A 16078-nucleotide genomic window follows, 5' to 3' on the forward strand; every position below is an offset into this window, starting at 1 on the left:
GCAACTTAATATCATTTAGCAGAAAAAGAACAACACAAACATCACAAATACATTAGAAGATCAGAATGTAGAAAAATGTGAACGCGTCAGGGATATAGGAATTATCTTAGATTCCAAACTTACTTTCACAGACCATTACAATACTATCATCCATAGGGAAAATAGCATGCTGGGCTTTATTAAGCGCTTTGCTTTAATTTTCAAGACCCATACACAATAAAAACACTATATATTGCCTATGTAAGGTCTTTACTGGAATATTTAAGCGTTGTTTGGTTCCCATATTCAATTTCACACGAAGAAAGAATAGAATCAATACAAAAGCAATTTCTACTATATGCCCTTCGTAAATTAGGTTGGACATAATTTCCACTTCCATCATAGAAAGCGCAACACATGCTCATTGACATACAAACACTAAAAGAACGCCGCGAATATGCAATGGTTTCATTTGTAAACGATAGCGTTTCGCAGCGTATAGACTCAAAAGAAATTCTATCAAAATTAAACTTCTATGCACCCTCTCGGCAACTCCGAAATCGAAATTTATTTTTCATTAATCACTATCGCACAAACTACGCGAAAAACGGGCCAATAAATCGCATGATGGCCTTCTACAATCAACACTGCGAAACCATTGACTTTACAATGTCTCGGCAAAAAATCAAACAATATTTTCATCGAAGAAATCTAAACTCTTAAGAAAAATTGTAAAGCAGACACTGCTTAAACCTATTCTTAAGGAAATACACATGTATCAAACTAGTCTACGTTATGGTTGATGAAACAAATAAATAAATGAATAAAAGGGAATCTTTCGATTGCTTTGCTTTAGTGATTTTTGTATTTTTTTTTTTTTTGAAATTTTTCGATTTATAATTATTGTAATAACTGTTGTTATTGTTCAAATTTTTATTGGTTTTGTTATTTTTGTCGTAATTTGTAGTATTTTTGTCATATTTTAGTTTTTGAAATTTTTGTAATTTTTGTCATTTATGATATTTTCGTAACTTTTTGTTTTTTTTTAATTTATGTATTTTTTGAATTTTTCTTATTAAGTTGTTTTTGAAGGTTTTAAAAATTTTCAACTTTTTCAATTGGTGTTTCCTTAGTAATTTTTTGAATATATATTCAGATTAGTTTTTTTTAATTTTCAATCGATATATTCTAATTTTTTTGTCAGTTTTTTTATTTTATAAATTTTTGTAATCTTTGTTTACTTTAAAACATATCAACGGGTCCTAGAATAGCACACGAATAAATTTATTGAAATTAAATAGAGGAGATGAAAGCATTACAAGCGCCCGGGGCATATAAAGCACTTCAATTTTCGAAGAATGTTCGAATTTTCTCAAATAAATTTTCATGAGAAACTGTTTTTTAGTTCCTATAGTATTAATTTTTCAACAAAAAAGAAATCTATTTACCATCTTTACAGAAATATTAAAAAAGCAACTAGGTTCTCAAGTGACGAAAATATTCTAATTTTTGAGCACAAGAAAATCAGCTCTTATGATCGTTAAATCTACGCACTGCAACGTGATGTCACATTGTTGTCAATTTTTACCATCATTAAATATTAGATTTTTCACTATAATCCATGGGTGGCCAACATTTTCAACAGGCAGACCAAATTTAAGAAATGAAGAATTTAAGAAACAAACTGTATTGGAGTATTCAAAAAAACAAAATAATCACCGATTTTTGAAGAAAAAACAATTTTCTATGTCACATCTGTAGAGAATAGATGAAATAAAGATAATGAAATCGATAAATGAATATTAACATTGGGATGAAAGCAATACACACAGTTTATAAAAATATCAAACAGGTTATAAAACAACGATTGAATTAGCATCGTAGAACTATCGTGCATTTATACTGTGTGAAAATATTCAAGCGTGCGTGAGCAGGAGAAAAGTCAGTTGATTCGCGGCTATTGATAAAAACAGATGTGTTTATTTTGTGGCTGTGATGAAATTGAAATCAGTGACTCAACCGGCAAATTCGACAACATCGAGTATAGATTTCATCTTAATGAATCATTTTTGTTATTTGCATATTCTCACAAATTTTGCTCCATTTGAAAAATAGTAGAAATATTACGCCATACGAACTGAATTATCCTTCCCAAATTGTGTATGTAGGGGAGATGAGGGCATAACGAGCACCCAGGGCATAATGAGCACTCCTCCACTTTCTACATAAGTACGTATTTTCTCAAACAAATTTACATAAGGACTTGTTTCGTACTACCCATAGTATTAGAAATATCCTTTTCATCTTTACAGAAATATTAAATAATAACCAGCTAGGTTCTCAAGTGACGAAAATATTATAATTTTTGAGCACCACCAAATAAGCTTTTATGACCTTTAAATCATCTTGATCTGAAATGTATGCACTGCAACATGATCTACACATTGATTCTCAATTTTTAACATCATAAAATTTTTGATTTTTCACTTTGATCAATTTTTAAACGCTTTTTTGCTTTAATTTGTTTACTAGAGGCGAACAGAGCACTATCAATGAAGGCATAATGAGCATTTTCTGCCGGGGAATCTAGCAGCGAATTCAACTCGATGAAGTCAACTGAATAATAGAGCTACAGCTTGGCTTGTTTCGTCTGTCGGTTTGGCCTATTGGTAAGGTGTCGGAGAGGTAATCAGTAGACTTGAGTTCGATTCCTGTTCGAGGGGTTTTTTTTGCACATGCCATTCATGATTGATTTTTTTTATTGTTACATTATACGGCTAATAGCATCAAAACATCATCCGTCAAACAAAACACCAGAAACATAATGTATGAGCATGTGTTAATCCTTTGAATTCTACAAACAGACCTAGATTATTTTGTTATTGCTTTGTTTGATGAATCTACGCCTCACCGTTTAGTGCAATCAAGATCATGAATGATAAATTTAAAAAAAAAATCACCTCGACCAGGAATCGAACTCGAGCCTACTAATTACATCTCCGACATCTTACCAATAGGCCAAATCGTCAGACGATACAAGTTAAGCTGTAGCTCTATTACTCAGTTGACTTCATCGAGTCGAATTTGCTGCTAGAATCCCCGGCAGAAAACGCTCATTATGCCTTCATTAATGGTGCTCATACTGCCTCGGGGGGTTTCTCATTATGCCTCAACAGTGACTGGTTTTAAGCTTTTGGCAAAAATTTTTAAAATGCATTTTTAAACGTTTTTATCTACTTTTTCAAGTTTCATTCAATTAGGCAATAGACTATTTGAGTGTCTGAACACGAAACAATGATGTAATTCACATATTACAGCTGTTCTCTATGGTTAAATAAGCGTTTTCCTTAAGGTGGCCATTATGCCCCCATCTCCCCTACTTCAATATTTTCAAGGGATTCAAAACCTCTTCGGTGTAACCATCCCAGAAATTTTAAATTGCGTGAATACAATGGACATTAGGTCAATTTGATGGTCTTCAAATATGAAAAAAAATGACCGCCGATTTTCCAAAGTTCTAATGTTCACCGTTCTCCTAAGAAAATTGTGTGGACAAACTAAACAAAAACCGCAAAATGGAATTGTTGAAAAAAAGTTAAGTTCACAAGCTTTTTTTCATTTATAGGAATAATTTTTTTTAACGAACGTTAGTTATATCTTAAATAATAGAGATTTTTCAAAGTACGGACCTCAACCTCAACTCAATCAAACTCTTTTTAAATTTGCCAGTATATCGATTTGACAAGTGTATTCAGAAACCCTTCTTTTAACAGGATGTTGAATCTAGTTGAATTCTACTACCCAACTGTAAATTCTCTCTAGTTTTGCATTATTGATGTACATTAATATAAAGCACGTTACCAATTAAAATATTTTTAGATTCGGTTTAATTTTCATAAATTTATCCTATTCTGTTGAAGCTTAGAAAAAATAACAAATTGGAAAAAATTACAGAGCAAGCTTTCGGAATGTTCCATTATTTAGAAAAGTTATTAAATTTTGATGGATGAACGAAGTTGATGAAAATGGATAAAAGTTACATATGGTTGAAATTTTTATAAAAGTATAATTTTAATTGTAATGATGATATGATTCGATTATTTTTTTATTTTTTTTAAACGATCTTCCTATCTTTCTGAGGCTTTCCAAACTCCTTGATATTAAAACCAGAGTCCGATTTAAAGCTCTTCACACCAATGATATGTAGTCACCAAAACCCAATTATTAGATGATGTGCCAAATACCGCTCAATTGTGATAATTTAAAAATTGTTTTTGTAATTGTTTATGTATTCAGTGAAGGTAACGTTTTTTGTAAAATTATATGAGGCCATCAAAACCAAAGGGGTATAAGTGCAAATTTGATTGATTTTGAGTAACTAATGCCAAACGATTGGCCATGTTTCAAATTAAATTTGTTGTTTGTTTTTAGATTATATTATTTTCACATATTTTCACGTTCGAAAGAAAATTGCAAATCTTCGAAAAATAAACGGAAAATGGCCAAACACAACAATTTCAAAGCGCGTTTTCTCGAAATTTGTTTTTATACACTTTTACCCCTTAGACTTATATCAATTCAAAGAGATTTTCAGATCAATTTTTAGAATATGGTTTTTCCAAAAAGAGCTTCGCGGGCCACAAAAAGTTGGTCGCGGGCTACATTTGGCCCGCGGGCCTTGTTTTGGCCACCCATGAATCAATTTAAAAACGCGTTTTTACTTTATCTTGTTGACCCAGGGCGTATAGAGCACCATTGATCGGGGCACGATGAGCATTTTCTGCCGTAGAATCTAGCAGCGAATTCAACTCACTGAAGTCAACTAAACTATAGAGCTTGACAAGTTTACATCTGGCGTTTGAGCAAAAAGAATTAAAATGCATTTTTAAACGCTTTTATCTAATTTTTCAAGGTTATGCCTGTTAGGAAATAGACTTTTTTAGTGTCTGAACACGAAGCAATGAAGTAACTCACAAACTATAGCTGTTTTCTATGATTAAATAAGCGTCCTTCTTATGGTGACCATTATGCCCTTATCTCCCCTATATCGAAATCGGTTGTTTTGATATAGCTCAAATTTTTCATTTTTTACACCAAAGGTACAGTTGTGTGCGAATATCTAAATGTGGGTCTAAAATGAAACTTTAATTTTGCAAATCATAAGTTTTGAATCGAATTATCATTTGAACAATAATTTTCGGTAATTTTTTTTTATTCTTTTAATTCTAGTTTTAAAATTGAAATTGAATAGTCCTACCTATATATTTTTGAATAAAAATATAGTTGGTTTGCAGGTTTTTATGCGCGGATTTGCCCGGTCCGGATACGTCCGGGAAAAATTCTGACATGTAACTTCAACTGATTTTATGTTATATTTAAAAGTACACGTAATAATTCACAAATGTCATATTGAAAAGAAATCTCCATTATTATAGTGAAAACTGTCATCTTTCTACTTCAATTTGAGCCCACGTTCATGGCAAAATTGCATGAATCCGAAAACCGCCTACTGCGACGACAGATTCCATTTGCAGCCAGCTGAAACAAACGTCACCCTGTGTCAATTTCGAGCGAGCTTATTAAGATTCAAATTATACTTGAATAACTCCGTCCGGAGCCGTTTAAACAATAGATTTATTTTACTTATGCTTTCATAATTGAGGCGGTGCTAACCATTTCACAAATAAGCTTTATTTTGCTCCGCCGAAGAATGAATTTGGGCACAACTGCTGTGGCTTCCAGTCATAAATCGTTATATTAGTTTTCCCAAAGCTGAGCCGCGGTTGCACAATTCCTCGCTCGGCAAATGCTCTTTACGGCAACAAGTGAAATTTACGACAATGCTAATTATTTCTGCCTTCTCTTTCTATTTTTCTCCCCAGGCTACGAGAAAGGTGTCAAAACGTGGATATTTATTCGTGGCACCCGACTGGGACTTTAGCAATCCACTCTACAGAACAAAGGTAAGTGAACTGCAGTGTAATGCGCTTTTTATATTTTGTTGTCTTTTTTAGACTATCTAGTTCGCGTGTCGCGATTTTCCGTTGTTTTAAAAGACCACCACTAGGTGTCTCCAATGATGGTGGCGTTGACGGTTTTCTGCCGTTATTTTTTATTACATTTGCCCTCAAGTGAGGTCTAATTTTATTTGCATTTGTTTCGCGTTTATTTTTTCTTCGTTTTTTCGTTCTCTCCAATCGCAGTAGCCGCTGGTAAATCGTTTTTACTTTAACCCTCTGTGTTAGGTACGGTTTAGTCATTCGTTTTTCCGGGACAACCTGCGGCTTTTGTTTTCTCTAAAAAGTCTTGCAGCCTACTGTTAGTCTCGAGCAGTGTGATGTGGTGCGGTTTCGAGTCGTGATCTTTTAATTCGATCCTCGGCACTTTAGCAACGAAGGTGAAATGAAACCTCTCATTCCAGCCGGGCGTTTATAGGTTTCATATCACCTTTTATAAGAAAGCTTACGAGGCAACAAATTTATGCATCCGTACAGGGCTAAGACGTGCGCCAGCCGATTGCTTTCGTCAGTGTTCGCTTCCTTCAACAAAGCTAATTAAACCATTAAAATTGAATTACCATGTAGCTTCCCTTTGGGTTCCACAACGTATCGTTTGAACTTTCTTGTGATCCGATGTTGTAGAATCGAAAGCGTTTTTTTGTATTGTTTGGCACATATTTTGGGCTTTCTCCTAAAGCAAAAAAAAATGAATTTCACAGTTAAAATTTTATTATTTCGTGTCCGATCCAGAACACCATTTTCCAAAATTTTTATCTCACCATTCAGAACTATCGTTTTGGACTGTCCATGTTTTGTTGTAAACCTTTCATTTGTATGTTGTTTGTTTATGAATTTTGGCCCCATTTAAACAATCATTTTTATGCTTCTCTTGAACGCTCTTAACAGAACATGAATAATAACCCCGACAATTAGGTCGACAAGCATCGACGAGGCCCATTAATGGTCGTGTTTTATCGTACTTTGCAGCGAGTAGGCAGACCTATTGCAACAAAATAAATTCTACCAGTGTCACCTTAAATAATGGTGAGAAAATCACGCCAGATCATTGCCAAACTTCCCACCCCAGAATTACTCGGTACAATTGCTACAATGCAAGCTCCGGTCCGGTACTGACCATTCGTTCATTTGTTCGGTTCTTCTCTTGGGCAATTTTGTAAGACCTCGTGTACATCATCAGGGATTATTTCTAACGCAAGTCGTGAGTCAACAGTGTCGGACTCTAAAATCGCACAGATTAAATATTCTTATAATCTCGCTAATTTATTTTAAAAAAATGCGTCGTTTCACATTAACAACAATCACAACTAGCAAATATTTTATATTTTTTAAATTATCCTAAAGTCAATTCAAACCTCTACAATTTTGTAAAACAATTTTTACTAAAAAATCCGACCCTGATGCCAGACGAATCGAAACAATTGATGCAACTTACAAACAATTGCAAAAACTGTATCGGTCACTTGGCACACAGCAGGCGGTCAATTTGTGAATTAATCGATCTCAATTAATCAATTTCTCACAACGAGAGTAAACGTCGAAATTCAATTTCTCGCCGCCTTCTCCAATCGTCCACCAAAAGGCATTAGTTCGTGCTCGGGTGTAATGGAGAATATTATTGGGGCAGGCCGAGAGATACAACGATGAATCGATCTAGTCGGTCTGGCCTGTTGCTTCACTCAAGTGACAAACGGACGACGACGCCAAACACGATGAGTGTTCCAGTGCTTTTGATCACGTTTGCTATTTATAAGAGTTGCACCCTCTTGACCACAGCCCTCGTTCTACAGACGCTTGCTTTCAGATCGGCCTTTTTGATAGATCAATAGGTCTCTGGCCAGGTCGTTCATAAATGACGATCACGTTTTTTGCAGTAGAAACCATAGAATTTGTCCTCTCAGATGCGGCGCGCTTGGTTCATGGCCGTACCAAAAGAGTTGACTTGGCACCCCATTCATCATTGCAACAAGCGACATCGATGGCAGATGCGGAAAGAAAATGAACGATTGACACTGGCCCAGTGTATTTCTTATCTAATTGGGCCACGCAGCGAACCGACCGGCCGCCTGCCATCGAAGACTTTGGGGCTTGTTTCTACCATATTTTGGAAGCGCTAAACCAATAGAAAAGTGTGACAGAATAATTTACGATGGTCTAATACTGAAGCAACGATCAATTAATAAAATAAATGGGGTGGCTCGGTTTGCCGCTAGTTTCTGTTATTTGGGAAGAAAATTTGAACATTTGACTTAAGTTATTGGAAATATATATATGTGATAAAAATTTAAAATTTGTATATCTATAATTTAGAACGCTTGCAGATTTGTACGTTAAAAAATAGATCAAATAAGAAGTGTTTTCGAAAAAATGCAACACATTGATTTATGAATAACTTTTGAATTGGGAATTGACACAATTTTCAGTGAAGCTACCGAGTAATGTAATGCGTAATGGGCGATGGAAGCGAAAAGTTATTCTTTCTCTCCTTAAGAAAATGATCTGTCAAAAGTTGGGTGAAAATCTATCAAGGAGCGGTAGGCCATGACTAGTTGGCAACAAACACGTTTTTGCCTTTCTTTCAGAAAGGTATAGTTATCGGTCGATTTGGGAGATCATTAATTATGGGTCTTAGATATACCTTTATAGGTACCTATCGAATCAGCTCGACGAGTTCAGACGATGTCAGTGTATTTGTATGTATTTGTGTGATTTTTTATAAACTTTGTCACTACGTTTTTGCGAAACTGGGAAGTACAATAAAAATGATTTTTGTCTTAAAAAATTTGATTTTTTTCCCTCTTCAATGTATAGAAGAAAGAAAAAAAAAACAAAATAGTTTGAAAAATATATTTTCATAGTAATTATCATCAAATCATCACTCCAAAAAACGTGTCAATTGGCCTTGCTAGCCACAACCAGCAATCACTAAAATCAAGATTATCGTATATATAACGTCAAATTATATGTGACGTCATAGATACGCGCTTGCTATCTAAAAGTATGGACCTGTCGATGTGTGGAAGGGAGAACAGACAGGCTTCACTCCCACTCAGGTTTGATGTCATCGTGACAGAAACCGTGTAGGAGGAAGACGACAGTTCTAATTTTCCCAACTTATGGTTGTATTTTTTCATTTTAATGGTTCAGTTTGAAACCGAACCATTTCAAAAATTTCGGAACCGAAGCTCCAAATTATTGAACATAAAAATGGTTTTCACCAAGGGGTACGACCCCGAAATTTGTGAAGTCGTTGGTGAGTACGTCATGCCCACACTGCATGGTACGAAAGCGATAGTATCTTCGCCCAACATTATATTCAGGAACAGATTGCTCTGAGAAGGGGAAAACAACACGGGTACGCGGACGATGTATGCACATCCTCTCATCTTCTCACGTGCCGTTCGTGCTTACGAAGCTTTTTCTTAAGCAGCAACGACAGGAGAGTATTTCGCCCGTGAAAGCAAATTAAATCTAATAGGGGAACATGCCCTATTATGCGCCACCTAAGCGAATCGCTGATTTTCTGTGTATTCCACGTACAAATTGTGTTGAAAATGGGTGTAATCGTTGAAGAAAAGTGTTTTCTACAAATACCTTTGATTTTGTATTACTCAAATTGCTATAGTTGCTTCAAAAACTTGATTTTTAAATACCATATTCAAAGCCACAGAAAAAAACTGTGTTGCAAATACGCGCCGCTGTGTATTCAATATGCGCCTAGCAGCCGAAAACAGCCGAAGACCAAAAACACACCAATACTTACAGACACTTTGACTGAAAAGAAAATCATAATGGACTAATCAAAATTTTGAAAAAAATGAAAAGTAGATTTTTTGGGCTGAATTAACGCTCAAAATATTGTTTTAGACTTTTTGTTCATTTTCAATGATAATTGGCCTTTTTGAAAAATTAATGCAATTTCCAGCCTACTACGATTGGCGCGTTATAACGAGCGCATGGGCCGTGATAGAACATACCCATAAAAAGCATACCTTTGCTAGTTCAGTATGATTTTTTAGCATAAAATCATAGTTTAGATTCTCCTCTATCGATGTGTCCGAAAATATTGTCTTATTCGTTTTTCTCTGCTTGGTGACACCTTATTGAAAGTGTTTTAAAATTTAGATCAAAATGACGAAAAACCTAAATTGTGAAATTATCTCGACACACGGGTATTTTAAGGAAAAATTCATACTTGCCATGACCAATCACAGCATTTAGAACAAATTGGCAATATTTTGCAGGCTTCAAATGTTTCAGATTCTTCAAAACAAGGGTGGCGCGTTTTAGCTACATGGGGCGTTATATGAACTTTTCCCCTAAGACAAATGCTACTGAATCCTCTCGAGCTTTAAGCTCTCGAGCTTGTTTTTTTGTTCCCTTTTCTCTTCCTCTCTTCAGATCTAACGTTGCGTTGTTGTTGTTGGGGTTGGTGTCTAGAGAAAAACGATGACGGCTTGGAGGTCAATCTGAACTTTCACTTGCTGAAGCCAATGGAAGATGACAACCAAACAGTAGCGCCACCAAACCCTCCATAGTAGAGTTTGAAGCATTTGGGATTTTTTTTGGAACATGCATATAAAGCTAAAAAGCTAATAATCATTATTGACCAGTGTTCGGCATCGCTAACTGAAAAAATAGCGCCGCTAATTAGATCGCTAACTCATTCAAAGTTAGCGACCGCTAATAAAATACGCTAAATGTGCCAAAAAAGTTATCGCTTTAAGCTTAAAGCGCTAATCGCTAACTGTTGACCAAGATAAAGGCCGGAACAAATTTCAACCTCTTCTTTTGTCACGCCGCTCTCTTTTACGATTTTTTCTAACTCTTCGAGGTGGAATAAATATGTTTCAAGTATTAAATTTAAAATTAGATAAATTGATCGAATTTTCATACAATTATATGAGCAAAACAAAAACTGCCAAAGATGGGAATTTTAACAACTCTCTGTGTTTTACTATTTTAAACAAAAAACGAATTTTTGTACAATTACTATTTTAAACAAAAAACGATTTTTTGTACAATTACAAGAGCAAAAGAACAGAATGTGGAAGATGGGAGGTAACTCTTTTTACATTTAAGTTTTGGTTAAAAATTTACTCGATTTATCGGTTTTGTGCAAAATAGACAGTATGCAATTTCATTGCAGACAATCTTTTGTGCAATTCATTTCATTTTATTGTTTTTTACATTATCTTACATTATCACAATTAAAAATCTGTAGACTGTTCTCCCCTTTTTCAAACTTGCAGGAGCATTGTCAAACGTAAACATACATATATACAATTTATATTTGAACTTGAAACGAAAGCTACAATGGAAATATTATCTTATTGTTATATGAACTGATCTGTAAAATCACTTAAGAACTGTATTGTAAAAAGTGAATATCTTAACCCTATTTGAACAAATGTTGATGAAGGGATGTTAAAAATAGTTTTATATTGTTTAACAACTTTTATTGTTATCTACTTTTGTAAATGTTGTGAAAAAAAAGTGCTAAAAGAGAGAAAAATAACACTAAATAAATCTTTTTTCTAAATCGAGTACACATTCTTCCAACTAATCCAAGTAAGCAATCAGAATAATGCCCAATGTCACCTTAACTTGATTAATGACAAAAAGTTTATTCTGTCACTTATAATTCGAGGGATTGATACAAATATATGGGAGTTAGCGATCTTCAATTAGCGGAACCAAAAATAGCGGAACTTTTTAATTCGCTAGCTCGATCAAAACTTAGCGGCAAAATTAAACCACTAACGAAAAGTTAGCGGACTAACTAGCGAATAGCGGATTAGCGCTTCTGTGCCGAACACTGTTATTGACAAAGTTGAAGAAACAGAAAAAAAAAATTGACTAAATAGACCAATTTGACGAAATTGACAAATTTGACATAATTCATTGATTTGACAAAATTCACTTGATTGAAAAAATCATAAAATTGACAAAATTCATAAAATTGACAAAATCGAGAAAATTGGCAGAATTGACCAAATTGACGATGAAAAACTGGATTAAAATTCACTGAATTGACAATATTGATAAAACTGACAAAATTAACAAACTTGAAAAAATTGACAAAATTGACAAAATCGACAAAATTGACAAAATTGACAAAATTAACAAAACTGACAAAAGAGATGACAAAATTCACTAAATTGACAAAATTGACAAGATTGATAAAACTGACAAAATTGGGAAAATTGAAAAAAATGATTAAATTAACGATGACAAAATCGAAAAAATTCACTAAATTGACAAAATTGACAAGATTGATAAAACTGACAAAAATCGACAAAATTGACAAAATTGATTAAATTGACCAAATTGACGAAATTGACAAACTTGGCTTAATTCATTGATTTGACAAAATTAACTTAGCTGAAAAAATCATAAAAATTGATAATATTTATAAATTTGACAAAATCGAGAAAATTGGCAGAATTGACAAAATTGACGATGACAAAATCGACAAAATTCACTGAATTGACAAAATTGACAAGAATGATAAAACTGACAAAATTGAAAAAAAAATTACTAAATTAACGATGACAAAATCGACAAAATTCACTCAATTGACAAAATTGACAAGATTGATAAAACTGACAAAAATCTACAAAATTGACAAAATTGACCAAATTGACCAAAATGACCAAATTGTTAAAATTCACAAAATTGACAAAGACAAAATTGACAAAATTCACTATATTTACAAAATTGACAAAATTGAAAAGATTGACAAAATTGACTGGCGAAATTTACAAAATTGACCCAATTGACCAAATTGACAAAATTGACAAGATTGACAAATTGACAAAATTTACAAAATCGAAGAAAATTGACAAAATTGAGAAAATTGGCCAAATTGACAATGACAAAATCGACAAAATACACTTAATTGACAAAGCTGACAAAATTGACAAAATTGACAAAATTGACAAGATTGACAAAATTGACTAATTTGATAAAATTGACTAATTTGATAAAACTGACAAAATTGACAAAATTAACAAAACTGACCAAATTGACAAATTTGACAAAATTTTCAAATTTGAAAAGGTTGACAAAATCATGAAAATTGTTAAAATCGACAAAATTGACAAAATCTAGAAAATTGGTTAAATTGACAAAATTTATCAACTAAGAATGCTGACAAAATTATGAAAATTGAAAAAATGACCAAATTAACAAAATTAACAAAATAGACAAAATCAACAAAACAGAATAAAAATCTCAAAATAACAAAATTAAAAATACTACGCTTTCAAAATTTTCAATACTTTTAATTTTCAAAATTTATTCTACCGATTTTCTGCATTTTGGTATCGTATTTTACTCTAGCAATTGAAATTTTGTTCCAATAATTTTATTTATGTATTTGATTCCTCTACTTGAGAGGTTGAATTATTTGAAATACATGGTCAGGCACCTTTTTTCAAATTGTATTCTTAATTTTTATACCCCTTCCATTTTGAAGATATCATATGCTGTAACTCCAAAAGGAGTAAATTGAGTTAGATTATAATGTCATAGAAACGGAATCATACATGATATTCCAGAATCTAGTCATTCAAAAATCTCCAACTAGTTGCAAATAAGGTTATTTATATTAAAATTATGATCATATAAAAATACTTTTATCCTAATAAAAACTTTGAATCTTTAATTCCTAAATTCATTTTGGATTTATTGCGTATGAAATTCATTAATCATAATTCATAATCCATTTTGTTTTATATGTACCCAAATATCATTTACAGGCTGAAAGAAAGGCTACAATCCACTGTCAAGTGTATTAAATCGGGTTTTTTTCCTCGGTCTTGTCTGAATTTTTAATTTTTTAATACTTGAGCAGTGATTTTGATTGAAAATTGATAAATATTCCTACATCTGAAATTTCGAATGGTCTAAAAGGCCATGAAAGTTCTTGTTAAAAATGACACTGTTCCTATAAGTGGATGGAGTATTTCGAAACTTAGCGCTTCCACAAAACAGGAAACAATCAAGAGCCGGTCGACAAAGTCCTACATACAGTCTGGATTCAGGAAGCAACACTCAACAGAATCTGCAGTGAATTTATTACTTCGTAATTGGAAGATCAACATCGAAAATGGTACCTACACTGTTGCCGTGTTTCTTGATTTTAAGAGAGCATTTGAGACTATTGATCGATTGCTTTTAATGGATGTGTTGGTAAGAGTTGGTATCGATGGTACTGTTCTTAACTGGTTTAAGAACTATTTAGAGAACAGAATGCAAAGAACAAAGTATGGATCATCTTATTCACGATATAGAGAAAATAATTTAGGTGTCCCCCAAGGTAGTGTGTTGGGTCCCCTGTTATTTATCTTGTACATCAATGACATGAAAAAATGTTTACAGTACGGTCGTCTCAAACTATTTGCGGATGACTCAGTCTCCTACTGGAGCGGTAATGATTTAGAACTCGTTATACAAGAAGCTAATGCGGATTTAAAGAATATTGCTAATTTTTTGAAATACAGAAAGTTGTGTCTGAATCTTACTAAAACCAACTGGATGGTTATCGGAAATCGCAGGGCTGAAGCTAGTTCTAATCTGTTTATCGATGGATGTGCAATCGAAAGAGTACGCCAAGTCAAATACTTAGGAGTACAAATAGATGAAAAGCTGAATTTCGTAGCTCTTATTGACTACACTGTCAAGAAGATTGCCATGAAATATGGAATACTTTGTCGGATAAGCAGATATATGACTTTCTGGTCAAAAATTATCTACGTAAAATCTGTTATTATGCCACATTTCGACTATTGCGCTACCATATTGCTTCATACATCAGATACACAAACGAAAAGGCTGCAGAGAATACAAAACAAGATAATGCGAGTAGTGTTACGATGCAATCGATGTACTCCAAGTGCTCTTATGCTTGATATGCTGCAATGGTTGACAGTTAAGCAGAGAATTGCGTACAACAGTTTGATTTTCATACACAAAATGAAGAAAGGAATGTTACCATCTTATTTATTGGACGGTCTGCAGTATGGTATCGATATACACAGATACAATACAAGAAGAGCTCAAGATTTTAGATTACCAAACACGAAAAAAGAGATGACCAAACGTTCTGTTTTCTACAACGGACTGAAGATGTATAATAACCTGCCACTGAACATCAAAGACAGTTCGAACCTAAATGTCTTTAAGAAACTGACAATACAATATGTTAAACAGTCAACCTGAAACAATGACCAATCCTAAAAAGGATCATATGGATGTGATGAAGATCTGAAGAAGTATCAGATAAAAATAAAATGTACGGTGATGGACATACGCGGGAGTAAGACAAACAAGTCGTACAGAAATTGATCGAATAATGTAAACAAAATTATCCAGAGGATAAATAGTCCCTCCCACTTCTAAAGAAGCGTATGGGGTGGAGGAAGGACCCAAATGGGCCTGTGGGACCATCACAAAAAAAAAACTGTTCGGTAATTTTTTCGGAAAAAAATAAACGAACATCGGTGAATCGATTTTTCATTTACCGATGTTCGTTTATTTTTTACTGAAAAAATTACCAAACTGTTCGGTAAAGCGCAAAGTTTCTTTTAAGGGGGGAAATATGAGTAGAGGCTAAAAATAGGTCATTTTCAGGCGCTTATTAAAAATCAACTATTGTGTGTATCGAATCAACGTTTTATTCATCCTATAGTACAACATTTTGTGTATCTTTTTCACTGTTTACCATTGATATCGGTCCAGAAATGGCGATGCTCTGACGGTTTCCGTGGAGCTCTGCTGGCAAAACATGGTTTGCGGTGACCACGATTACGGGCGGCTTTTTCATCTGAAATGAGCCGAGTCCTTGACGTAGAGTTTTTTTTTGAAAAATGGATTTTGGACAAAATGACGGACGTTTGAACATAAACAGCGTTTTTTTTACCTAAAACTAGCTGACCCGGTAAACTTCGTTTTACCTTCTAAAGTATAAATCGTAATAAATGTTTAATTTCATCTATTCGCCCTTAACTGCACCGTGCTCGCGAATAGATTCTTATGGAAATCGTAACAAATAAAGATGAATTTGTATGGGGACCCCC

General features: G+C 33.6%; 1 protein-coding gene across 3 annotated transcripts in view; it reads left to right on the forward strand.

Annotated features, from left to right (window-relative positions):
- The window catches only part of LOC129746801 (protein outspread), a 609098-nt gene that overhangs the window by 336325 nt on the left and 256695 nt on the right, over positions 1-16078 (forward strand). For all 3 annotated transcript variants that reach the window (XM_055740681.1, XM_055740680.1, XM_055740684.1), the window contains one exon: positions 5862-5942. In XM_055740681.1, coding sequence (XP_055596656.1) covers positions 5862-5942 — 81 coding nt within the window. The remainder of the gene's footprint in view (positions 1-5861; positions 5943-16078) is intronic.

The sequence above is a fragment of the Uranotaenia lowii genome, chromosome 2, assembly GCF_029784155.1.
Source record: "Uranotaenia lowii strain MFRU-FL chromosome 2, ASM2978415v1, whole genome shotgun sequence".
In the NCBI taxonomy this organism is placed as follows: domain Eukaryota; kingdom Metazoa; phylum Arthropoda; class Insecta; order Diptera; family Culicidae; genus Uranotaenia; species Uranotaenia lowii.